Below are 25,429 nucleotides of genomic sequence, written 5' to 3'. Positions count from 1 at the left end.
GTCAAGCATTTCTTAGATAACGATGGGGGTGTGGCCACCGGATGACATCATCCTGAGGCCGTGCCCCCTCGTGACGTCACAGACCCATCATGCCAGGAGGTGATATCACAAGTGGGCGGGGCCTCCGGATAACATCTTCCGATGGCCACGCCCCATCGTTATCTAAGACCCAAGGGCAGGCTGGCAGCTGATGACTCATGGGTTGTTAAGGATGCAACGGCCGGCTTCCCGGTTTCCTCCTTAGCAGCCAGTTATATACAGTGTAAAAAAAAAGCAAATCGCGCCAAAATCGTGTCCAAAAACGCAGCAAACACCGCCAAAAGCACTACAGAAACGCTCAAAAGCAACATGCATAGATGTGAATCGAGCCTTCCTGTCTGATGAAACCGTTGTCATCAGGACAGGAAGTGAGTGGAAATGTCTCTAACAGAATCCTGGAGAGCAAAAAAAAAACCCTGACAGGGGCTCTAACCCCTCTACACACCGTCTAAAATTAAAATAAGAGTTTTAGCTGGACATTTATTTCAGGAATGGAAGATAAGAGGTATTAAGAAGAGGTTAAAGTAATAGAGGGGATAGTAAAGGGGTAAAGTTGTGTGGGGGGCAGTAAAGGGTTAATGTGTATTGCGTAGTGGAAGGGTTAACGCAAACTCCCGCCCCTTTCTGTTTCCTCGGGATAACAAAGACTGCGTCTTGGACTGCGGGGCATGCGCACTAGCGCGGGCGGTCCCCAGCGGCCATGTTGGTCTCGGGTGGTTCTCTCGCTCCGAGGCGTGGAACGCACAGCGCGGAAGTGAGGTGCGTTCCATGAACCGGAAGTGGGATTGAGTGGTCGGTGAGGAACCGTGTGTGAGGGTCGGTGAGTGGCGAGTTAACACCTTGTGCCCCGGAAAATATCGTTCTGCTGTCCAGAGATTCGGTGCGGTCACCCATAGCAACCAGACAGCTCTGCGTCCCTGTGTAGTGTATGTGGTTGCTAAGGGAGTCCTCCGGGGAACACTGAGTCCTCTGCAGGAGGCACTGACTGGTTACCATGGAGATGTGACCTCTGGTCAGTCTATGGAAGGGGAACTGCAACTAATTCTGGGGGGTGGAAAGGTCAGCCAGGGCCATGGTAGGTGGGGAGACCCTGAAGGGTGTGTCCACTGATGACCCGCCCAGTTCAGAAACTGGAGGCCAGTATGATTGGCTGCACAGAAACCTCTCCCCCGAGGAGTCCAGACCACCCATTCCCCGAGGAGCCTAGACCACCCACCCCCCACTCTCTTCAAATTTCCCTGCTATTCTTATCCCCTGCTCTCCGTCCCGTCCCCGCTCACTCTTCTTCCTGTCCCCCGCTCTTCGTCCCGTCCCCCACTCACTCTCCTTCCCCCACTCACTCTCCTTCCCCCGCTCACTCTCCATCCCACCCCCCGCTCTTCGTCCCATCCCTTGCTCTTCGCCCCGTCCTGTCCCCTGCTCACTCTCCTTCCCCCGCTCACTCTCCATCCCGCTCTTCGTCCCATCCCTTGCTCTTCGTCCCGTCCCGTCCCTCGCTCACTCTCCTTCCCCCACTCACTCTCCTTCCCCAGCTCACTCTCCGTCCCATCCCCCGCTCTTCGCCCCGCCCCCTGCTCACTCTCCTTCCCCCGCTCACTCTCCGTCCCGTCGCCCGCTCTTTGTCCCGTCGCTCGCTCACTCTCCTACCCCCGCTCACTCTCTGTCCCGTCCCCTGCTCACTCTCCTTCACACGCTCACTCTTCGTCCCGTCCCCCGCTCTTCGTCCTGCCCCCCGCTCCTTGTCTCATTCTCCACTCTTCATCCTGCTCCCTGATTTCCTTACCATTCTCCGCTCTTCTTCTGAGTCTCAGCTCACTTTCCTTTCCCTGCTCACTCTTCTTCCTGTCCCCCGCTCTTCGTCCCGTCCCCCGCTCTTCGTCCCGTCCCCCGCTCACTCTTCTTCCCCCACTCACTCTCCTTCCCCCGCTCACTCTCCATCCCGCCCCCCGCTCTTCGTCCCATCCCTTGCTCTTCGCCCCGTCCCATCCCCTGCTCACTCTCCTTCCCCCCGCTTACTCTCCGTCCCCCGCTCACTCTCCATCCCGCCCCCCCGCTCTTCGTCCCGTCCCCCACTCACTCTCCTTCCCCCACTCACTCTCCTTCCCCCGCTCACTCTCCTTCCCCCGCTCACTCTCCTTCCCCCGCTCACTCTCCTTCCCCCGCTCACTCTCCTTCCCCCACTCACTCTCCTTCCCCCGCTCACTCTCCATCCCACCCCCCGCTCTTCGTCCCATCCCTTGCTCTTCGCCCCGTCCCGTCCCCTGCTCACTCTCCTTCCCCCGCTTACTCTCCGTCCCCCGCTCACTCTCCATCCCGCTCTTCGTCCCATCCCTTGCTCTTTGTCCCGTCCCGTCACCCGCTCACTCTCCTTCCCCCGCTCACTCTCCATCCCACCCCCCGCAGTTCGTCCCATCCCTTGCTCTTCGCCCCGTCCCGTCCCCTGCTCACTCTCCTTCGCCCGCTTACTCTCCGTCCCCCGCTCACTCTCCATCCCGCTCTTCGTCCCATCCCTTGCTCTTCGTCCCGTCCCGTCCCCCGCTCACTCTCCTTCCCCCGCTCACTCTCCTTCCCCCACTCACTCTCCTTCCCCAGCTCACTCTCCGTCCCATCCCCCGCTCTTCGCCCCGCCCCCTGCTCACTCTCCTTCCCCCGCTCACTCTCCGTCCCATCCCCCGCTCGCTCTCCGTCCCGTCGCCCGCTCTTTGTCCCGTCGCTCGCTCACTCTCCTACCCCCGCTCACTCTCTGTCCCGTCCCCTGCTCACTCTCCTTCACACGCTCACTCTTCGTCCCGTCCCCCGCTCTTCGTCCTGTCCCCCGCTCCTTGTCTCATTCTCCACTCTTCATCCTGCTCCCTGATTTCCTTACCATTCTCCGCTCTTCTTCTGAGTCTCAGCTCACTTTCCTTTCCCCGCTCACTCTTCTTCCTGTCCCCCGCTCTTCGTCCCGTCCCCCGCTCTTCGTCCCGTCCCCCGCTCACTCTTCTTCCCCCACTCACTCTCCTTCCCCCGCTCACTCTCCATCCCGCCCCCCGCTCTTCGTCCCATCCCTTGCTCTTCGCCCCGTCCCATCCCCTGCTCACTCTCCTTCCCCCGCTTACTCTCCGTCCCCCGCTCACTCTCCATCCCGCCCCCCCCGCTCTTCGTCCCGTCCCCCACTCACTCTCCTTCCCCCACTCACTCTCCTTCCCCCGCTCACTCTCCTTCCCCCACTCACTCTCCTTCCCCCGCTCACTCTCCTTCCCCCACTCACTCTCCTTCCCCCGCTCACTCTCCATCCCACCCCCCGCTCTTCGTCCCATCCCTTGCTCTTCGCCCCGTCCCGTCCCCTGCTCACTCTCCTTCCCCCGCTTACTCTCCGTCCCCCGCTCACTCTCCATCCCGCTCTTCGTCCCATCCCTTGCTCTTTGTCCCGTCCCGTCACCCGCTCACTCTCCTTCCCCCGCTCACTCTCCATCCCACCCCCCGCAGTTCGTCCCATCCCTTGCTCTTCGCCCCGTCCCGTCCCCTGCTCACTCTCCTTCGCCCGCTTACTCTCCGTCCCCCGCTCACTCTCCATCCCGCTCTTCGTCCCATCCCTTGCTCTTCGTCCCGTCCCGTCCCCCGCTCACTCTCCTTCCCCCGCTCACTCTCCTTCCCCCACTCACTCTCCTTCCCCAGCTCACTCTCCGTCCCATCCCCCGCTCTTCGCCCCGCCCCCTGCTCACTCTCCTTCCCCCGCTCACTCTCCGTCCCATCCCCCGCTCGCTCTCCGTCCCGTCGCCCGCTCTTTGTCCCGTCGCTCGCTCACTCTCCTACCCCCGCTCACTCTCTGTCCCGTCCCCTGCTCACTCTCCTTCACACGCTCACTCTTCGTCCCGTCCCCCGCTCTTCGTCCTGTCCCCCGCTCCTTGTCTCATTCTCCACTCTTCATCCTGCTCCCTGATTTCCTTACCATTCTCCGCTCTTCTTCTGAGTCTCAGCTCACTTTCCTTTCCCCGCTCACTCTTCTTCCTGTCCCCCGCTCTTCGTCCCGTCCCCCGCTCACTCTTCTTCCCCCACTCACTCTCCTTCCCCCGCTCACTCTCCATCCCGCCCCCCGCTCTTCGTCCCATCCCTTGCTCTTCGCCCCGTCCCCTGCTCACTCTCCTTCCCCCGCTTACTCTCCGTCCCCCGCTCACTCTCCATCCCGCCCCCCGCTCTTCGTCCCATCCCTTGCTCTTCGCCCCGTCCCGTCCCCTGCTCACTCTCCTTCCCCTGCTTACTCTCCGTCCCCCGCTCACTCTCCATCCCGCTCTTCGTCCCATCCCTTGCTCTTTGTCCCGTCCCGTCACCCGCTCACTCTCCTTCCCCCGCTCACTCTCCATCCCACCCCCCGCAGTTCGTCCCATCCCTTGCTCTTCGCCCCGTCCCGTCCCCTGCTCACTCTCCTTCGCCCGCTTACTCTCCGTCCCCCGCTCACTCTCCATCCCGCTCTTCGTCCCATCCCTTGCTCTTCGTCCCGTCCCGTCCCCCGCTCACTCTCCTTCCCCCGCTCACTCTCCTTCCCCCACTCACTCTCCTTCCCCAGCTCACTCTCCGTCCCATCCCCCGCTCTTCGCCCCGCCCCCTGCTCACTCTCCTTCCCCCGCTCACTCTCCGTCCCATCCCCCGCTCGCTCTCCGTCCCGTCGCCCGCTCTTTGTCCCGTCGCTCGCTCACTCTCCTACCCCCGCTCACTCTCTGTCCCGTCCCCTGCTCACTCTCCTTCACACGCTCACTCTTCGTCCCGTCCCCCGCTCTTCGTCCTGTCCCCCGCTCCTTGTCTCATTCTCCACTCTTCATCCTGCTCCCTGATTTCCTTACCATTCTCCGCTCTTCTTCTGAGTCTCAGCTCACTTTCCTTTCCCCGCTCACTCTTCTTCCTGTCCCCCGCTCTTCGTCCCGTCCCCCGCTCACTCTTCTTCCCCCACTCACTCTCCTTCCCCCGCTCACTCTCCATCCCGCCCCCCGCTCTTCGTCCCATCCCTTGCTCTTCGCCCCGTCCCCTGCTCACTCTCCTTCCCCCGCTTACTCTCCGTCCCCCGCTCACTCTCCATCCCGCCCCCCGCTCTTCGTCCCATCCCTTGCTCTTCGCCCCGTCCCGTCCCCCGCTCACTCTCCTTCCCCCGCTCACTCTCCTTCCCCCACTCACTCTCCTTCCCCCGCTCACTCTCCATCCCGCCCCCTGCTCTTCGTCTCATCCCTTGCTCTTCGCCCCGTCCCGTCCCCCGCTCGCTCTCCTTCCCCCGCTCACTCTCCATCCCGCCCCCTGCTCTTCGTCCCATCCCTTGCTCTTCGCCCCGTCCCGTCCCCCGCTCACTCTCCTTCCCCCGCTCACTCTCCATCCCGCCCGCCGCTCTTCGTCCCATCCCTTGCTCTTCGCCCCGTCCCGTCCCCTGCTCACTCTCCTTCCCCCGCTCACTCTCCATCCCGTCCCCCGCTCACTCTCCTTCCCCCGCTCACTCTCCTTCCCCAGCTCACTCTCCGTCACGTCCCCCGCTCTTCGCCCCGCCCCCCGCTCACTCTCCTTCCCCCGCTCACTCTCCGTCCCGTCTCCCGCTCGCTCTCCGTCCCGTCGCCTGCTCTTCGTCCCGTCGCCCGCTCTTTGTCCCGTCGCTCGCTCACTCTCCTACCACCGCTCACTCTCTGTCCCGTCCCCTGCTCACTCTCCTTCACACGCTCACTCTTCGTCCCGTCCCCCGCTCCTTGTCTCGTTCTCCACTCTTCATCCTGCTCCCTGATTTCCTTACCATTCTCCGCTCTTCTTCTGAGTCTCAGCTCACTTTCCTTCCTCTGCTCACTCTCCGTCCCGTCCCCTGCTCACTCTCCGTCCCGTCCCCTGCTCACTCTCAGTCCCGTCCCCTGCTCACTCTCCGTCCCCCGCTCACTCTCCTTCCCCGTCCCATCCCCCGCTCTTCGTCCTGTCCCCCGCTCTTCGCCCCGTCTCCTGCTCACTCTCCTTTCCCCGCTCACCCTCCTTCCCCCGCTCACCCTCCGCCCCGTCCCCTGCTCACTGTCCTTCCCCCACTCACTCTCCGTCCCGTCGCCCGCTCTCCGTCCCATCGCCCGCTCTCCGTCCCGTCGCCCGCTCACTCTCCTACCCCCGCTCACTCTCCGTCCCGTCCCCTGCTCGCTTTTCTTCCCATGCTCACTATCCATCCTGTCCCCCGCTCTTCGTCCCATCCTCCGCTCTTCGTCCTGTCCCCCGCTCCTTGTCTCATTCTCCACTCTTCATCCTGCTCTCTGATTTCCTTACCATTCTCTGCTCTTCTTCTGAGTCTCGGCTCTTTGCACATTTTGGTTACCATTTCCAACTGTTGAGCCTGTTCCCCACTCTTCATACCATCCCCGCCCCTCCTTACCGTTCCATGCTTTTCATAACAGTCTCCGCTCTTCATCCTGTTTCCCACTCTCCTTACCATTCCCCACTCTTCATACCGTTTGCTTCTACTTACCGTCCTCGACTCCAAGTTCCTACCTCTCTCAGCTCTACATATTATTCCCAACTTTCTCATACCGTTCCCCGCTCTTCATACCGTTTCTGACACTCCATGCTGTTCCCCGCTCTTCATACCATTCCCTGCTCGTTATCCTGTTCTCCGCTCCTAACACCATTCCTGCCCCTCCTTACCGTTTCCAGCTTTTCATACCAGTTCCCACTCTTTATCCTGTTTCCCACTCTCCTTGCCATTCCCCACTCTCCTTACTGTTCCCTGCTTTCCTTCCCATACTCCACTCTCCTTCCCGTTCCCCACTCTCCTTCCCGTTCCCCACTCTCCTTCCCGTTCCCCACTCTCCTTCCCGTTCCCCACTCTCCTTCCCGTACTCCACTCTCCTTCCCGTACTCCACTCTCCTTCCCCGCTTTCCTTCCCGTACTCCACTCTCCTTACTGTTCCCTGCTTTCCTTCCCGTACCCCACTCTCCTTTCCCACTCTCCTTTCCCACTCTCCTTTCCCACTCTCCTTTCCCACTCTCCTTTCCCACTCTCCTTCCCCACTCTCCTTCCCCACTCTCCTTCCCCACTCTCCTTCCTCACTCTCCTTCCTCACTCTCCTTCCTCACTCTCCTTCCTCACTCTCCTTCCTCACTCTCCTTCCTCACTCTCCTTCCCCACTCTCCTTCCCGTACTCCACTCTCCTTCCCGTACTCCACTCTCCTTCCCGTACTACTCTCCTTCCCGCTCCCCACTCTCCTTCCCGCTCCCCACTCTCCTTCCCGTTCCCCACTCTCCTTCCCGTTCCCCACTCTCCTTCCCGTTCCCCACTCTCCTTCCCGACCTCCACTCTCCTTCCCGTTCTCCAGTCTCCTTCCTGTTCTCCTTCCCGTTCCCCACTCTCCTTCCCAGTGGTGAGGGACGGGGACAGGTGGTCATCTGACTGTTCCTTGTGTCATGTGATAATGGTAGAAGTGCCTTTGGTTGGGTATGAAGAGCAAATCAAGCAAAGAATAATTAACAAAATTTACACTTGCCTGAAATTCAGAATTGACAAAATCGTGGATCTAGTTTAAGGATTGCGCCTAAAATATCAACCATTTCCAAACTAGGTGATCGATGAAAGACGAACAAGACCCTTATGATGGCACTCAGGATGGACAAGTGTCATGTGACAGAGAGGATATTAGACCTCACTCTGGAGATCATCTACCTGCTGACCGGAGAGGTGAGGAGGATTCTGGGAGGTCACATGACATCACTCTTATCTCTATTAATAAAACACAGACCTGACCGGAGAGGTGAGGAGGATTCTGGGAGGTCACATGACATCACTCTTATCTCTATTAATAAAACACAGACCTGACCGGAAAGGTGAGGAGGATTCTGGGAGGTCACATGACATCACTCTTATCTCTATTAATAAAAACACAGACCTGACCGGAGAGGTGAGGAGGATTCTGGGAGGTCACATGATATCACTCTTATCTCTATTAATAAAACACAGACCTGACCGGAGAGGTGAGGAGGATTCTGGGAGGTAACATGACATCACTCTTATCTCTATTAATAAAACACAGACCTGACCGGAGAGGTGAGGAGGATTCTGGGAGGTCACATGACATCACTCTTATCTCTATTAATAAAACACAGACCTGACCGGAGATGAGGAAGTTTTGAAGAGTCACATTAATTGATTTGATGCTTTTTCAAAACAGAGCTTTCAACCTTTGAAGTCTGGTGACCATATGACCATCAGAGTTCCTGCACCTCACTTTCTGATTCCGGTGGGAAATAACACACAGAAGATTCTAGAAGTCATAAAGAATATGATGGAGCTGCTGACAGGAGAGGTGAGGAGGATTCTGGGAATTCTGGGACATTATCCAGTAACAGACAAGGGATGTGTCTGGATGGTGACTGTATCATTGTGTGTGTCAGGTTCCTATAAGGTGTCAGGATGTCACTGTCTATTTCTCCATGGAAAACCAAAAGAATTTAGAAGGACACAAGGATCTCTACAAGGACATCATGATGGAGAATCAGCCGCCCCTCACATCACCGGGTAAGAGGAGACTTTATTGTAAAGGAGAGAGCAGTACAGAGGCTCCACCTAGATCCCCCATCATCTGATAAACACATAGAAACAATGTATTCAGTCAGTGTGTGTGTTTCCTACAGATGGATCCAGTAATGGGAACCCACCAGAGAGATGTCCCCGTCCTCTGTATTCCCGGGATTCCACACAGGAAGGTCACACCATCCCTCACCATCAGGTATGGTTTAACGGGAAGAAAACGTGGACATCCTACAAGTTGTATTCTTCTGTTGTTCCCAGCCTCATGATAACTTTTATATTTGTAATAATTCCATTAATGTAGAGTAAAAGTGACGTGAAAGTGGAAAATAAAGAGGAAGAAGAAGAGATGGGCGATCGGCCATCCACGGTGGCTGGCGGACCGATGGTGGCCATTAAAGAGGAGGTCTTTCCTGTGGATATCAGCAATGGTGGGTGGTAAATGTTAGTTACAGGAAGTCTAGGCGGTGGCGTCGGGAGGGGGGGGCTGGAGCCCCAAATGGGTCCCCAGCATGCAGCATTCCATTATTGCCGCAGAGTGGGGACCGATCTTGTCCCCAGTGCGGCCAAATGACATAGCAGGTCCCGCCTTCTGGAGCCTGCAACGCCTATGATGGACGTCCCACTGGTCCAATGGCGGGACAGGTGATGTCCATCATAGACGCTGCAGGCTCCAGAACGCGGGAATTACATTGCGGCCGCCGCGCCACATCACTGTGAGATCTCCTCTCCTCCTCTGGCTGCCTGCCTGCTGTGATGAAGGGCGCACCTCACACCACAGCTGAGCTGAGCTTCTGCAGGACACATGAAGTCTGTCTCCTGGTCAGGTAGGTCAGCGTATGTATGTCAGGTAGGTAGGTTAGTGTAATGGTCCGTGTATCAGGCAGGTGAGTTTAGCAATCAGAATTGATGGGCACTGGTAAGCCGGGCAGCAACCAGCAAGTGAGCTTACCCCCCGCCACACAACTACACCACCCATTTAAAAAACCCTGCGCCACAACCCCCCCCCCCCCCCCCCGGCTTTGGACTTCAGGCTGAAGCCCCTGGTCTTTCGGCCACCTATCAAGGCCCATGCATCTAGGGAAGGTGTTGCAAAATAATATGAGGGGAGGATCATGGGAAAGCGGGGTGAAGAAAGTAAGTGTGTGTGTGTGTGTGTGTGTGTGTGTGTGTGTGTGTGTGTGTGTGTGTGTGGGGGGGGGGGGGGGGGGTTGGGGTATTATGGAAAAGGAAGGGAAAGAGAAGACTATACACCATTTTTTATAGTGATAATCTTTTTATATTTTTAGCATGCGGTCACGTGGAAACGTCTGAGGGTCGTCTGACTTCATCTCAAGACTGTAAAATAGAAGATGAAGCCACCGCATGCGATTCTCTACGAGACAATCCCGTGACACCAAACATTCATCCAGGTCCTCACAGCGCTAACAGATCAGCAGATCCCACCAACCCTGAGGAGTCGTGTCCCATTAAACCGGAAATCAGGAAACTCATTGTGGAAGACGAAGAGGGTGGGACATTTTCATGTACTGAATGTGCCAAATGTTTCACGCTGAAATCGGCGTTCTGTAACCACCTGAAAACGCTTGACACGGGTGAGCCACCATTTACGTGCCCCGCGTGCGGGAAAGGTTTCACGCAGAAAATCTACCTCGTTCGGCACCAAGCCTCCCACGTCGAAAAGTCGTTTCGGTGTTCCGAGTGCAGGAAATGTTTCGTGCGGAAAGCTGATCTCCTCCGACACGTGAAGACCCATTCGGGCGAGAAGCCATTTTCGTGTTCCGAGTGCGGGAAGTGCTTCGGAGAGAAGGGCACGCTGGTGAAACATCGGTTCACCCACACGGGCGTCAAGCCGTTCATTTGCAGCGACTGCGGGAAGAGTTTTGTCGGGAAGTCGTACTTTCTCAAACATCAGGGCATGCACGCGGGGGAGCGCCCGTTTCCGTGCCCTGAGTGCGACAAATGCTTTCTGTCTAAATCCCAACTGGGGGCTCACCAGAGGACTCATTCAGGGTTCAGGCCGTATTCTTGCTCTGAGTGCGGGAAGGCCTTCATGTTCAAGTGTAATTTAGTCGTCCATCAGCGGGCCCACAGCGGAGACCTGCCTTATACCTGCTCCGAGTGCGGGAAGAGTTTTTCCAAGAAAGCCATTCTAGACCGGCATTTCAGAGGGCACACTGGAGAAAAGCCGTTTTCCTGTTCGGAGTGCGGGAAGAGATATACAGATAGAAGAAAGCTGGAAAGGCACCGGGCGGAGCACTCCGGGGTCAAACCCTTCGAGTGTTTGCACTGCGGAAAAGGCTTTCTCTATAAGCCGGATTTAACGGAGCATGAGAAGACGCACTCCGACGAGCGTCCGTTTTGTTGCTCCGAGTGCGGGAAGCGATACAGGAAGAAGTCGGACCTCGCGTCTCATCTCCAGACCCACACGGGAGAGAATATGTTTGTGTGCTCCGAATGCGGGGATCCCTTCCCTCGGAAGCGCGCGCTCCTCGGTCACATGAAGATCCACGTCGGGGAGAAACCGTTTTTGTGTTCGGCGTGCGGGAAATGCTTTTTAGAGAATTCAGACTTGGTCGCCCATCAGGAAACGCATGTTGCCGAACTTCCGTTCCCGTGCCCGGACTGCGGAAAACGCTTTAAGAAGAGATGGTTCCTCACCGAGCACCAACGGACTCACACGGGCGAGAAGCCGTTTGCGTGCTCGGAGTGTGATTATCGTACTTCATGGAAATCAGACCTTCAGAAGCACCTTAGGACTCACACCGGGGAGCCATACATATGTCAGGCGTGCGGGAAAAGCTTTTCCACGGAATACTCGCACGCTGTACATAGGAGGGATTGTCATCCTTGACTGGTTGGGTTCAGGCTGGTACTGGCCGGCACATGTTGACCCTTCGATGTCGAGAGCATGGAGTGAGGTCTTCCTTTTTGAGGTTTTTGCAGTTTTATTCCAGAGACGTCGCCGTGGGACAATACAATGGAATTTTAAGCACAATAGAAGGACATTTGGTTTTAATGTTTGTTTGTTTTTTGTTTTTTTACTAACACTGGAGTCTATGCAAAAATATACAGCAAAACTCCATTGGCCAGGACCAACATCGTTTTATGGCACTCTAGCAAAAGAGAACACCTTCCTGGATGGACGCTTATCTTGAAGGTGGCCCAAGTTTTCATCTCAAAATTTCCTCATGGACATGATCATGTGTAGCTTAATGTCTCCTTGCCGTATCCTGAAGGTGGTCCAGGTCCTCATCTCAAAATGTCCTCATGGACATGATCATGTGTAGCTTAATGTCACCTTGCCATATCTTGAAGGTGGTCCAGGTCCTCATCTCAAAATGTCCTCATGGACATGATCATGTGTAGCTTAATGTCACCTTGCCATATCTTGAAGGTGGTCCAGGTCCTCATCTCAAAATGTCCTCATGGACATGATCATGTGTAGCTTAATGTCACCTTGCCATATCTTGAAAGTGGTCCAGGTCCTCATCTCAAAATTTCCTCAAGGACATGTTCATGTGTAGTTTAATGTCACCTTGCCGTATCTTAACATGGTCCAGGTCCTCATCTCAAAATTTCCTCATGGACATGATCATGTGTAGCTTAATATGTCACCTTGCCGTATCTTGAAGGTGGTTCAGGTCCTCATCTCAAACTTACCTCCATGGACATGTTAATACATAGTTTAAGGAGACAATGTTAGCCTTGCCCATGCAGGGCAAAAGGACCGTGTCCCTGGAAAGGGCCTTCACCTAAAACCCTTGTTCCTTCTCATCCATTAAAGAGGAAGTAAACCCTGATGAGTTTACTTCCTCTTTCATTCCCTGCAAAGGTAAAGCATAATGGACTACTATGCATCGCATAGTAGTCCATTATGTGTCACTTACCTGACACAGGAGCCAGCAAAGTCACCGCTGTCCCCTGTAGTCCGGCGCATCCATCTTCTCGGTGGGTCTCGCTGCTCCGCCGCTGTCATTCAGCGATGGCGCCACTCCCGCGCATGGGAGCCGCCACTCGCGGCATTTCCCGTTGAGCGCGGCACGCTCAGTGCGCATGCGCCGTAGACAGCGGTGCCTGTCTTTCGGCAAATATCTCCTAAACTGTGTAAGTTTAGGAGATATTTCTTGGACCTACAGGTAAGCCTTAATCTAGGCTTACCTGTAGGTCAAAGTTGGTTGTAAGGGTTTACAACCACTTTAAGAGACACAGGAATTCAGACACAGTTGGGTTATACTGCCCCTACAGGAGGTGGGAGAACTTGCAAACACAAAAATTGTAAGCCAGCCCCTACATGACCCCTCCCCTACCCAGCATGCCTCTGTTATTTTTTGCGAGTTTTCTATGAGGATCCACAACAAAGGCTCCACCAGTACCTTTTGCATGACAGACCGATAGAAGTGCTGACAAGGACAAAGCTCATCCCAGTTCAAAACATGCAGTGGGGGAAAGGAAGTCGTAAAAGTCGCTCATCTCAGTAAAACTGAGGAGGTTTGACAGCCTCAACCCGGACTCCAACCAGGCCACGCCCACCCAAAGCATTTCACTCCTCCCCTTGACCGCCTAACTGGGAAAATACACCATTACTTTGACGTTTAATACCAGAGCTATGGCTGCAGCTAGACGCCATTTCCCCTGGTATTACAATTTTCTGCATCCGCTGCTCTTTCTGGTAACAGTGATCCAAGTGGCTCATTAGCCGCTGGATCACGTTTTGGAGAGGGGGGAGAACGACCCCTCCCGCCGCTTTCCAGTAGTTTTCAGGCTAACCTGTCTCATCGGGAAGCCCAAGAACCGATCCGGCGGTCACAGCAGCTGGCCATAGAGATTAGCATAGGAATAATGGCCTCCACTCATCTCTATGACCTGGGAGGACTGGAGTGACCTCATGACGTCACTTCCAGTTCACGGCTTATGTGAACAGGGCGTTTTTTTTGTTTATTTTTTTTTTAAGCATTAGATCAATGTTTTTTTGATCTGATGCTTTCCATTGTAGAGAGATTTTGGGTCTTATTGACCCCAGATGTCTCCAAAAAAAAGGACCTGTCATCCCATATTTTTTATCACAAGGCATGTTTTAATTGCGTTTGAAACACCGCTGTGGTAATACCCTGTGACCTAGGAAATTGCAGCGACTGCCATTTTATTCTCCAGGGCCTCTGCTTAAAAAAAATATATATATATATATATAATGTTTGGGGGTTCCAAGTAATTTTCTAGCAAAAAAAAAAACCCTCTGATTTTTACAAAACAAAACAAAAAGTGTCAGATTAGACCTGGTCCTTAAGTGGTTGGGGAACATGGGACGGTGAAACGCGTTGGGGGGGTAGCCTGGTGGTCCAGGCTGTCATAATCCTCCTCCACAGGGTTTTGGTGTGACTTTTAGGACTTCCTTTTTCCCTACTGGATGCCCTATAAGAATGCCCGGCTGAGAAAAGATTGTGGGCCCCTTCTTCCATTAGGATCCCGGTGTTGGTCCTTCAGATGGCTTTTGGGCTGCAAGCGGTTCCCAGTCCTCTTAGGGAGGCGTTTTTTGCTGGACTGTCCTCATTTGAACTGCTTTTCGATGCCCCAGTTGTATCTGCATTTCTGTGTCCCTCAATAGACAAGGAAGAAAATTATGATTTTTGTAGTTTCCGTAAAATAATTATTTTTTGGAACCTGTTGAGGGACGCAGATGCCACCTCTCTGTATTTAATAAGGCTCTTGGTACTGGTTTTACACAAAACTGAGGCATGCTGGGTATAGGCGGGGTTCCAATTTTCCTGTTTCCCAGTGTTCAGTCCTCCTGTAGGTGGCAGTATAACCTGACTATCTGAATTCTTATGTTCTTCAATGGGCTCCCAGGTCTACAGTGGGTGAGTTGGCCTTACTAATGCAGTGATACGTTTTAGTGACAGTTTATTTAAAGGGTTAATGCAACTCGAAAGGCTATTTTTTTTTTCAAAATGTTCCCCCCACAGGGAATTATGGAGAATGGCGCAGGTAGGGATACAGCTGAACTGCAATATAATCATACATGTGATTGTGCTGTGGGGTGAAGAATTATACTAAAAAGTCAATAGGTACAAAGATATACTTGGCAGCTCCTAAATGAGACTGAAGTAATCTCTGCAATATATAAAGGAAACAGCAGAGGACACCAACTAAGTGCAGTATATCAAAAAAAGCCTAGAAGGCGCCAACTATGAGCAGTATATAGAGAAAGAGTTTATTAAAAATAACAAGCTGCAACTCACAGGATGCATGAGGATGAGAGCATCTCATCCACCCAGTGTGGGTAACTGTTGAGCTTCAGCGTGTCATCAGGAAGGAGGCGCCACTGTCGGGAGCTGTGTAGGACACCCGAAATGAAACCGGAAATCCTGGAGCTCATGGACTGAGCAAGACCGGAAGTGATGTCACACCTAAAAGGGACGCAACGTAGGGAGCGTGGCTTCATGTTTTGGAGCAGGGTAGCTCCAGGATTTCTGGTTTCATGTCAGGAGCTTGTGTAGGACACCAGAGAGGAAACTGGAAATCATGGAGCTCATAGACTGAGCAAGACCGGAAGTGACGTCACACCTGATAGGGCCACCACTTGGGGAGCATGGCCTCATGTTTTGGAGCAGGGTGGCTCGAGGATTGCTCGTTTCATGTCAGAAGCTGTGTAGGACACCAGAAATAAACCAGAAATTCGGGAGCATGGCTTCATGTTTCCGAGCAGGGTGGCTCCAGGATTTCTGGTTTCATGTCAGGAGCTTGTGTAGGACACCAGAGAGGAAACCGGAAATTCTGGAGTCTATGGACTGCTCAAGACTGGAAGTGACGTCACAACTGAGAGGGCCGCAACATGGGGAGCGTGTCTTCATGTTTTGGAGCAGCGTGGCTTAAGGATTGCTCGTTTCATGTCAGAACTGTGTAGGACACCAGAAATAAACCTGAAATTCTGGAGTGTATGGACTGCTCAAGACTGGAAGTGACGTCACAACTGAGAGGGCCGCAATGTGGGGAGCGTGGCTTCATGTTTTGGAGCAGGGTGGCTCCAGGATTTCCAGTTTTGTGTCAGGAGCTGTGTAGGACACCAGAAAGGAAACCAGAAATTCTGGAGCTCATAGACTGAGCAAGACTGGAAGTGACATCACAACTGAGAGGGCCGCAAAGTGGGGAGCGTGGCTTCATTTTTCGAGCAGGGTGGCTCCAGGATTTCCAGTTTTGTGTCAGGAGCTGTGTAGGACACCAGAATGGAAACTGGAAATTCTGAAGTGTATGGACTGTTTAAGACTGGAAGTAACGTCACAACTGAGAGGGCCGCAATGTGGGGAGCGTGGCTTCATGTTTCGGAGCAGGGTGGCTCCAGAATTTCTGGTTTCATGTCAGGAGCTTGTGTAGGACACCAGAGAGCAAACTGGAAATCCTGGAGCTCGTGTACTGAGCAAGACCGGAAATGACGTCACAGCTGAGAGGGCCGCAACATGGGGAGCGTGTCTTCATGTTTTGGAGCAGCGTGGCTCAAGGATTGCTTGTTTCATGTCAGAAGCTGTGTAGGACACCAGAAATAAACCAGAAATTCGGGAGCATATGGACTGTTCAAGACTGGAAGTGACGTCACACCTGAGAGGGCTGCAGCATGGGGAGCGTGTCTTCATGTTTTGGAGCAGCGTGGCTCAAGGATTGCTCGTTTCGTGTCAGAAGCTGTGTAGGACACCAGAAATAAACCAGAAATTCGGGAGCATATGGACTGCTCAAGACTGGAAGTGACGTCACACCTGAAAGGGCCGCAACGTGTGGAGCGTATCTTCATATTTCGAGCAGGGTGGCTCCAGGATTTCCAGTTTCGTGTCGGGAGCTGTGTAGGACACCAGAAAGGAAACCGGAAATTCTGGAGCGCATAGACTGAGCAAGACTGGAAGTGACGTCACAACTGAGAGGGCCGCAACGGGGGGGAGCGTGGCTTCATGTTTTTCGGAGCAGGGTGGCTCCAGGATTTCTGGTTTCAAGTCAGGTGCTTGTGTAGGACACCAGAAAGGAAACTGGAAATCCTGGAGCCACCTTGCCCTGAAACATGTACTCATTCTCCCCACGTTAGGGCCCTCTCGGGTGTGATGTCACTTCCAATCTTGCGCAGTCCATGCACGCCAGCATTTCCAGTTTCCTTTCTGGTGTCCTACACAGCTCATGGCAGCGGAATCTGCTTCCTGGCTGCTAAAGACACAATGAGGCTCAACAGTAAACTGCACTGGGTGGAGGACATGCTCTTATCCTGATGAATCTTCTGAGTTGCCATTTGTGATTTTTATTTTATTTTTTTTAAACAGAAATACACTTGTGACTTTTAATAAAGTATTTTCCTATATACTGCACTTAGTTGGTGCCATCTAGTCTCCTCCTATATACCGCACTTAGATGGTGCCCTCTGGTCTCTTCCTCTATACTGCACTTAGATGGTGCCCTCTAGGCTCTTCCTATATACTGCACTTAGTTGGCGCCATCTGCTGTTTCCTTTATATATTTTAACATCCCCAGCAGATTACATCCCGCTCCTCCACCAATCAGATAGGTGCCCCTGTCTCCTCAGTACATGTAGGCTCTGCGCAGCCTATCCAAAACTAAAAAAAACTCCTTAGTAGCTCCGTGGCAGGATAGGATAGATGTAAGCATGGCCGGGCAAGGGGTGGGCAGGAGGGACAGCTGCCCTGGGCACAGCGGAGCAAGGGGACAAAGAATGGACAGAGGGCAGTAAACCCATTAGTGGGAAAAGGGAGCGCAGTTCCACCTCCTTGCCCCGGGTGCTAGACGAACCTGTATTGCAGGCATGTCCAAAGTCCGGCCCGCGTTCCGGTTTTCGAAACGGCCCGTCTGGTAATTTGAACATGTATATCTTTTGTGGCCCCCAACGAATGCCTGTGCGCCGGGGGAGGGGCAGAAAAAGATATATATGCTGGCTGCCTTGGAGGGGACAGGCAGGGGGCGGGACTAGTGCAGTACATATAGTGAGTATTTCCTGTTCACGAGGTGGCCTTGCAATAGGAAGTCCCGTCTCCTGCGCCACCACTGGCCGACTGTTCTGTCCATCATAGGAGGTGGGATTTTGTATTAAAGAGGCGGCCGCCTCGTAAACAGGAAATACTCCTGTGTGTAAGGCACTCGTCCTGACCCCTCCCTCTACCCTCCAAAGCTGCATAGATGAGCATGGCTAAGGCTGCACTGATGGCAATGGGGGTGCTGCATTCATGGCAATGGTAAGGCTGAATTCATGGCTGTGGGGGTGCAGCATTCATGGCTGTGGGGGTACTGCAATGGTAATTCTGCATTCATGGCTATGGGGGTGGTGCTGCATTCATGGCTATGGGGGTGCTGCATTCATGGCAATGGTGGGGCTGCAGATGGGCACTGATTAGGCTGCATTGATGGGCACAGACCCTTATTTTGCTTCACAGTTCTTTATATTTAAAATTTACGTTTGTTTCCTGAAACTTCCCTCTTAAAGTGAAGGTGCGTGTTATACGTCAATAAATACGGTATATCCAAATAATATGCCCGAAGCTCATCTCTTCCCCACACACAGCCACAAAGGCAAGATAATTCTTGTTGGGCAGTGTATTAGGGCTCAGACGAACACACTTAGACTGAATTTTAATGGTTCGAAGAATGACAGGCAAAATGGTCGGCCCTCACGCATGTTCACTTCATCAAATCTGGCCCTCTTTGAAAAAAGTTTGGACACCCCTGCCGTATTGGATGTTAGAAGCGGTCTGGTCTACTGGTCCATGAGCGGCTGAGTGAACGCACTGTCTACAGGTGGTGGCCCATCCTGCCGCTAAGATGGAAGAGGGGTACTAAGAAGGGTTGGCAAGGCCTACATGTATGGAAGGGGGCAGGAGCAACTATTTGAACAGCGGAGGTGTGGTATGTCATGTGCTGGGGATGCCGGAGTTGGTGCCCTCATGAAAATGGCACCAGTGGTGACTATTCCTGACTGCACATTCCCAGGTCATTACATTGCATTGCATTACAGGGCGGAGTTAACACCTATACTATTTTTCGAGAGGACACCAAATATGAATTGTACTTCCTGTTTTCAGCAACATGGGACACTTTTCACTCAGTCTGGCTAGTTTTTCCATAAAGTTGATGTAGGTAAACCTGAGTTAAGTAGGTGCCCTTTCCTCACCAGTAGACTATTATGAGGTGGAGTAACCACTCAACGTACCCAATCCTACCATCCGGTAGGCATGTCCCCATTGGAACACCATTTACATGTCGGCGGCGTACGATGTTAGTGAAGAACTTTTCTGATCCACCTTATTGGCCTATCTCAGGAACGTGTCCAGATCCTTCAGAATCTCCGATGACTTTCCACTCGTACAGATATCAGTGATAGAAGAATTTTAATAATATTTGCTCCCCATTCGGGCCCCTACTCTAAAAATTGCCATTTGGAAGCAGACACCTAATTTTTTTTTTTTAACAAACCCTTGTTCTCTCTTCATGCCCTTCCCGGGATCGGGGTGGTCCTGGTCCCTACCAGTGTACCTGGCATTCTCTTAAATGGTGTGCATGTCCTCTCCTTGCTGTAAAGGATTAATGGCCACCCCGGGTGGGGTGTCATAATTTAATATTGTTGGGCACGTGTCTAGAACTACGGGTCGGAGGATGGTTGTTTTAGCAAACAAAGACTATAATCTTCTGATGAACTGCAATAAAAGTTTTCTAATAAATGGGTGCCTGTGTGTTTTCTACAAACTACTATAGTATAAGCCAGGATATGGTCCTATAAGCCACTCCCCCCACAGAATATGGCCCCATAAGTCACTCCCCCAATGGATAGGATGTGCTCCTATAAACCACTCCCCCATACACAGGATATGGTTCTGTAAGTCACTCCCCAATGGATAGGATATAGTCCTATACGCCACTTCCCCATACACTGGATATGGTTCTGTAAGTCACTCCCCAATGGATAGGATATAAGCCACTCCCCAAAAATAGGATAAGCTTCTGTAAGCCATTCCCCCATAGATAGGATATAAGCCACTCCCCATAAATCGGATATGCACCTATAAGCCACTCCCATGTGGATAGGATAAGCTCTAAGAAGCCTATCCCCGATAGATAGGATATAATCCCATAAGCCGCCGCCCGCCTTAAATAGGATATGCTCCTGTAAGCCACTCCCCCATAGACAGATATGCTCCTATAATAATAAACGTTATTTTAGGTAGAACCTTTAAAGGTAGCTTCTCAAAGTGCTTTACAAAGAAAACAAACTATAAGCCCCCCCCCCCCCCCCCCATAGACAGGGTATGCTCCTGTAAGCCACTCCCCCCCATATAAAGGCTATAATGCAGTAAGCCACCACCTCCTATAAATAGGATATGCCCCTATAAGCCACTCCTGCATAGACAGGATATGCTCTAATAAAACACCCCTCATAAATAGGATATGCTCCTATAAGTCACTCCCCCATGGGTAGGATATGGTCCTATGAACCACTTCCCCATGGGTAGGATATGGTCCTATGAACCACTCCCCCATGGGTAGGATATGGTCCTATGAACCACTCCCCCATGGATAGGATATGGTCCTATAAGCCACTCCCCCTTGGGTAGGATATGGTCCAATAAGCCACTCCCCCTTGGGTAGGATATGGTCCTATGAACCACTCCCCCATGGATAGGATATGGTCCTATGAACCACTCCCCCATGGATAGGATATGGTCCTATGAGCCACTCGCCCATGGATAGGATATGGTCCTATGAACCACTCCCCCATGGGTAGGATATGGTCCTATAAGCCACTCCCCCTTGGGCAGGATATGGTCCTATGAACCACTCCCCCATGGATAGGATATGGTCCTATGAACCACTCCCCCGTGGGTAGGATATGGTCATATGAACCACTCCCCCATGGGTAGGATATGGTCCTATGAACCACTCCCCCATGGGTAGGATATGGTCCTATGAACCACTCCCCCATGGGTAAGATATGGTCCTATGAACCACTCCTCCATGGGTAGGATATGGTCCTATGAACCACTCCCCCCATGGGTAGGATATGGTCCTATGAGCCACTCCCCCATGGATAGGATATGGTCCTATAAGCCACTCCCCCTTGGGTAGGATATGGTCCAATAAGCCCCTCCACCTTGGGTAGGATATGGTCCTATGAACCACTCCCCCATGGATAGGATATGGTCCTATGAACCACTCCCCCATGGGTAGGATATGGTCCTATGAACCACTCCCCCATAGACAGGGTATGCTCCTGTAAGCCACTCCCCCCCATATAAAGGCTATAATGCAGTAAGCCACCACCTCCTATAAATAGGATATGCCCCACAGCTAGAACACCGGCATCCTTATCCTGGCCTATTAGTGGCGGAACCTGGAAAAGCGGTGTACGGACCCGGCATAGTCAGCTGACCAGTGGGAAGGGTTCCCATCACATGGGAAGGGTTCTTTGCAGTAAGAGGAGGGGAGCTGAAGGATCCCCACACACCAAGTGTCAGGAATGGTAAAATGAGGACAGAGGATTGTCTTCTACCTCTAATACTGCGATTACAGAAAGCTGAGCGAGAAATATTCAGATCTGAAGCGGGGGAGTTCTTCCCTCCCGTGTCTGATCTACAGCTGAGAGTGGACCTCGGTCTTAGGGGCGGGACCGTGACACCCTGCACTCACAGTTGGGTCACTCCTGGTGTCATTCGGCTCCCGGAGACTGAGGACACCTAGTGGTGAAAACTCAGTACTGCAAGGGGACAGCTCTGGATTGAAGGTGAGTATTGCAGTTGCATGTTCTGCTGTGATCGGGTGACCCCCTGTGGTGAGCACTGAGAGGCGCAAGCCGGAGCCACCAACCATAGCAGGAAGTCGCTGTGCTCCTTCCGCAACCCCCATCCATGAGATTTGGGGTCCTAGATGACCCCTATACAACATCACCCCCTCTTCACTCATTACATTTCCTCTTTATACACATTCCATCTGCAGTGACTCTGCTTTATCTAAAAGAAAAAAAAAAGCCCTATCACCTTCTGTACCCTCCGCAAGCCTAACAACCATGTGTCTTTAGAGTCCTGGGGCTACGACAAAATGGCCGCCGAACGAGCATGCGCGCTCGGACCGCCGAGCGGCCACGTTGGATTCTGGCGGAAGAGAGGCGTGGAACGCACAGGCAGGAAAACTAAGCCTGTGTGCGTGCCACATGGCGGAAGTGGGCGGGGCGCTCCCAAGGGAGGGGGGTGGGTAAATGGCTTCTTATGGAGAGGGGGAGAAGTTGCTGGTCAGTATTGGTGTCCCTCCATAGAGGAGTGCACAGTGCATGCAAGCCTCTGTGTGCATTCTATATATGTATTATGTGGCTGTTTATTGTATATACATTGTGTTATATGTGTATATATTGTATTATAGGGCTGTGCATTGTGTCATATGTGTATGTATATTGTATAGGTGTGTACACTGTATATACATAGTGTTATATGTGTATTTGTTGTATATATTATAGTTTGGTACACTGTATTAGCTGTATACACATTATGTTATATATATATATGTTGTATTATATATTGTTTATATACTATATTATAGTATTCTATGTATATACATTGTATATATTATATTATATGGCTGTATACTGTATATACATAGTGTTCTGTGTGTATTTATTGTATATATTATAGTCTGATACACTGTATACTGTATATACATAGTGTTCTATGTGTATGGTGTATATATTATAGTTTGATACACTGTATTATCTGTATATACATTATGGTGTATATATATATATATATATATATATATATATATATATATATATATTATATTATAGTATTTTATGTATATACATTGTATTATATATTGTTTGGGTGTACACTGTATATACATATTGATATATATATATATATATATATATATATATTATAGTGTTCTATGCATATACATTGTATATATTATATGGGTGTATACTGTATATACATAGTGTTCTGTGTATATTTATTGTTTATATTATAGTTTGATACACTGTATTATCTGGATATACATTATTTTATATATATATTTTATATTATATATTGTTTATATACTATATTATAGTATTTTATGTATATATTATATAGGTGTGTACACTGTATATTCATAGTGTTCTATGTGTATTGTGTATATATTATAGTTTGGTACACTGTACTATCTGTATATACATTATGGTGTGTGTGTGTGTGTGTGTGTATATATATATATATATATATATATATATATATATATATATATATATATATATATATACTATATTATAATATTTAATGTATATACATTGTATTATATATTGTATGGGTGTACACTGTATATACATAGTGTTATATATATATATATATATATATATGTATGTATGTGTATATGTATGTATATAGCTAGATAGATATACACATATATTTTGTATATACTTACTTACATAGTATTTTTCTTGTATTTTTTATATATATATATACCGTATATACTCGAGTATAGGCCGACCCGAATATAAGCCGAGGCCCCCAATTTACCCCCAAAAAAACTGGCAAACTTATTGACTCGTGTATAAGCCGAGGGTGAGACATGCCTGTCCATCCCTGTGTGTGTGTCCGTCCATCCCTGTGTGTCCGTCCATCCCTGTGTGTCCGTCCATCCATCCCTGTGTGTGTGTGTGTCCATCCATCCATCCATCCCTGTGTGTGTGTGTCTCCATCCATCCATCCATCCATCCCTGTGTGTGTGTGTCTCCATCCATCCATCCCTGTGTGTGTGTGTCTCCATCCATCCATCCCTGTGTGTGTGTATCCATCCATCCCTGTGTGTGTGTGTGTCTCCATCCATGTGTGTGTGTGTGTGTGTGTGTGTGTGTGTGTGTGTGTCCAGCCTACCTGTGTCCCGAGCCTTTGTCCCGAGCCTCCGTCCCGTGCCTTGCCTCCTTGCCTCCGTCCCGTGCCGTGCCTTGCCGCCGTGCCTTGCCTCCGTCCCGTCCCGTCCCGTCCCGTCCCGTGCCGTGCCTTGCCTTGCCTCCGTCCCGTGCCCTCTTCGTCGGCGCCTCGGCGGCCATTGTAAAATTCAAAAGCTGCGCCGCCGCCTTCGCCTGTGATAGGCGGAACACTGAATTTCCCAGCAGCCTGTGTTCCGCCTATCACGGACATCGTATCATCCTCGTCCGTAGTACGAGGATGATACGATGTCCGTGATAGGCGGAACACAGGCTGCTGGGAAATTCAGTGTTCCGCCTATCACAGGCGAAGGCGGAGCCGGAGGCGCGGCTTTTGAATTATAGAATGGCCGCTGTCTGTCTGCTCGACACGCTGATCGAGCGGGCAGACAGCGATGACTCGAGTATAAGCCGAGGGGGGCACTTTCAGCCTCAAAAAAGAGGCTGAAAATCTCGGCTTATACTCGAGTATATACGGTATATATATATATATATATATATATACACAGTATCTCACAAAAGTGAGTACACCCCTCACATTTTTGTAAATATTTTCTTCTCTCTTTTCATGTGACAACACTGAAGAAATGACACTTGTCTACAATGTAAAGTAGTGAGTGTACAGCTTGTATAACAGTGTAAATTTGCCATCCCCTCAAAATAACTCAACACACAGCCATTAATGTCTAAACCGCTGGCCACAAAAGTGAGGACACCCCCTAAGTGAAAATGTCCAAATCGGGGCCCCTCCAATTAGCCATTTTCCCTCCCCCGGTGCCACGTGACTCGTTAGTGTTACAAGGTCTCAGGTGTGAATGGGGAGCAGGTGTGTTTAAATTTAGTGTTATCGCTCTCACTCTCTCATACCGGTCACTGGAAGTTCAACAACATGGCACCTCATGGCAAAGAACTCTCTGAGGATCTGAAAAAAAAAAGAATTGTTGCTCTACATAAAGATGGCCTAGGCCGGAGATATGCAATTAGCAGACCTCCAGCTGTTGCAAAACTACAAGTCCCATCATGCCTCTGCCTCTGGGTGTCATACTTGTGGCTGTCAGAGTCTTGCTATGCCTCATGGGAGTTGTAGTTTTGCAACAGCTGGAGGTCCACTAATTGCATATCCCTGGCCTAGGGTATAAGAAGATTGGCAAGACCCTGAAACTGAGCTGCAGCACGGGGGCCAAGACCATGCAGCGGTATAACAGGACAGGTTCCACTCAGAACAGGCCTCGCCATGGTCCACCAAAGAAGTTGAGGTCACGTGCTCAGCGTCATACCCAGAGGTTGTCTTTGGGAAATAGACGTATGAGTGCTGCCAGCATTGTTGCAGAGGTTATAGGGGTGGGGGGTCACCCTGTCAGTGATCAGACCATACGCCACACACTGCATCAAATTGGTCCACATGGCTGTTGTCCCAGAAGGAAGCCTCTTCTAAAGATGATGCACAAGAAAGTCTGCAAACAGTTTGCTGAAGACAATCAGACTAAGGACATGGATTACTGGAACCATGTCCTGTGGTCTGATGAGACCAAGATAAACTTATTTGGTGTCAGATGGTGTCAGGCGTGTGTGGGGGCAACCAGGTGAGGAGGACAAAGACAAGTGTGTCTTGTCTACAGTCAAGCATGGTGGTGGGAGTGTCATGGTCTGGGGCTGCATGAGTGCTGCCGGCACTGGGGAGCTACAGATCATTGAGGGAACCATGAATGCCAACATGTACTGTGACATACTGAAGCAGAGCATGATCCCCTCCCTTCAGAGACTGGGCCGCAGGGTAGTATTCCAACATGATAACCACCCCAAACACACCTCCAACACCACCACTGCCTTGCTAAAGAAGCTGAGGGTAAAAGGTGATGGACTGGCCAAGCATGTCTCCAGACCTAAATCCTATTGAGCATCTGTGGGACATCCTCAAACGGAAGATGGAGGAGCGCAAGGTCTCTAACATCCA

The 25,429-nt window shown here is 51.5% G+C and overlaps 3 protein-coding genes across 6 annotated transcripts in view; 2 read left to right on the top strand and 1 right to left on the bottom strand.

Moving 5' to 3' along the window:
- LOC143955614 (uncharacterized) overlaps positions 1-25,429 on the top strand; it is a 347,615-nt gene that overhangs the window by 35,446 nt on the left and 286,740 nt on the right. For 3 of the 4 annotated variants that reach the window (XM_077465705.1, XM_077465704.1, XM_077465708.1), the window contains exon 1: positions 21,753-21,807. The exons of the other annotated variant lie outside the window; for it this stretch is intronic. The gene's annotated coding sequence lies outside the window, so the exon portion shown is untranslated. Of the gene's footprint in view, positions 1-21,752; positions 21,808-25,429 lie in introns of those variants that run through there. 4 annotated transcript variants of the gene reach the window in all.
- The window catches only part of LOC143955619 (uncharacterized), a 106,269-nt gene that overhangs the window by 16,727 nt on the left and 64,113 nt on the right, over positions 1-25,429 (bottom strand). The window lies entirely within an intron of this gene.
- LOC143955633 (uncharacterized) lies at positions 793-19,246 on the top strand. The gene is made up of 7 exons (XM_077465734.1): positions 793-859; positions 7,582-7,697; positions 8,188-8,322; positions 8,411-8,534; positions 8,651-8,745; positions 8,851-8,977; positions 9,836-19,246. The coding sequence occupies exons 2-7, from the start codon at positions 7,611-7,613 to the stop codon at positions 11,398-11,400; spliced, it is 2,133 nt and encodes a 710-aa protein (XP_077321860.1). The 5' UTR covers positions 793-859; positions 7,582-7,610; the 3' UTR covers positions 11,401-19,246.

The sequence above is a fragment of the Lithobates pipiens genome, unplaced genomic scaffold (assembly GCF_037356315.1).
Source record: "Lithobates pipiens isolate NorthernLeopardFrog02 unplaced genomic scaffold, aLitPip1_a1.2 Scaffold_35, whole genome shotgun sequence".
NCBI classification, from domain to species: Eukaryota; Metazoa; Chordata; class Amphibia; order Anura; family Ranidae; genus Lithobates; species Lithobates pipiens.
The sequence above is the reverse complement of the archived record's forward strand: the minus strand, read 5'-3'. Positions and strand labels throughout refer to the sequence as shown.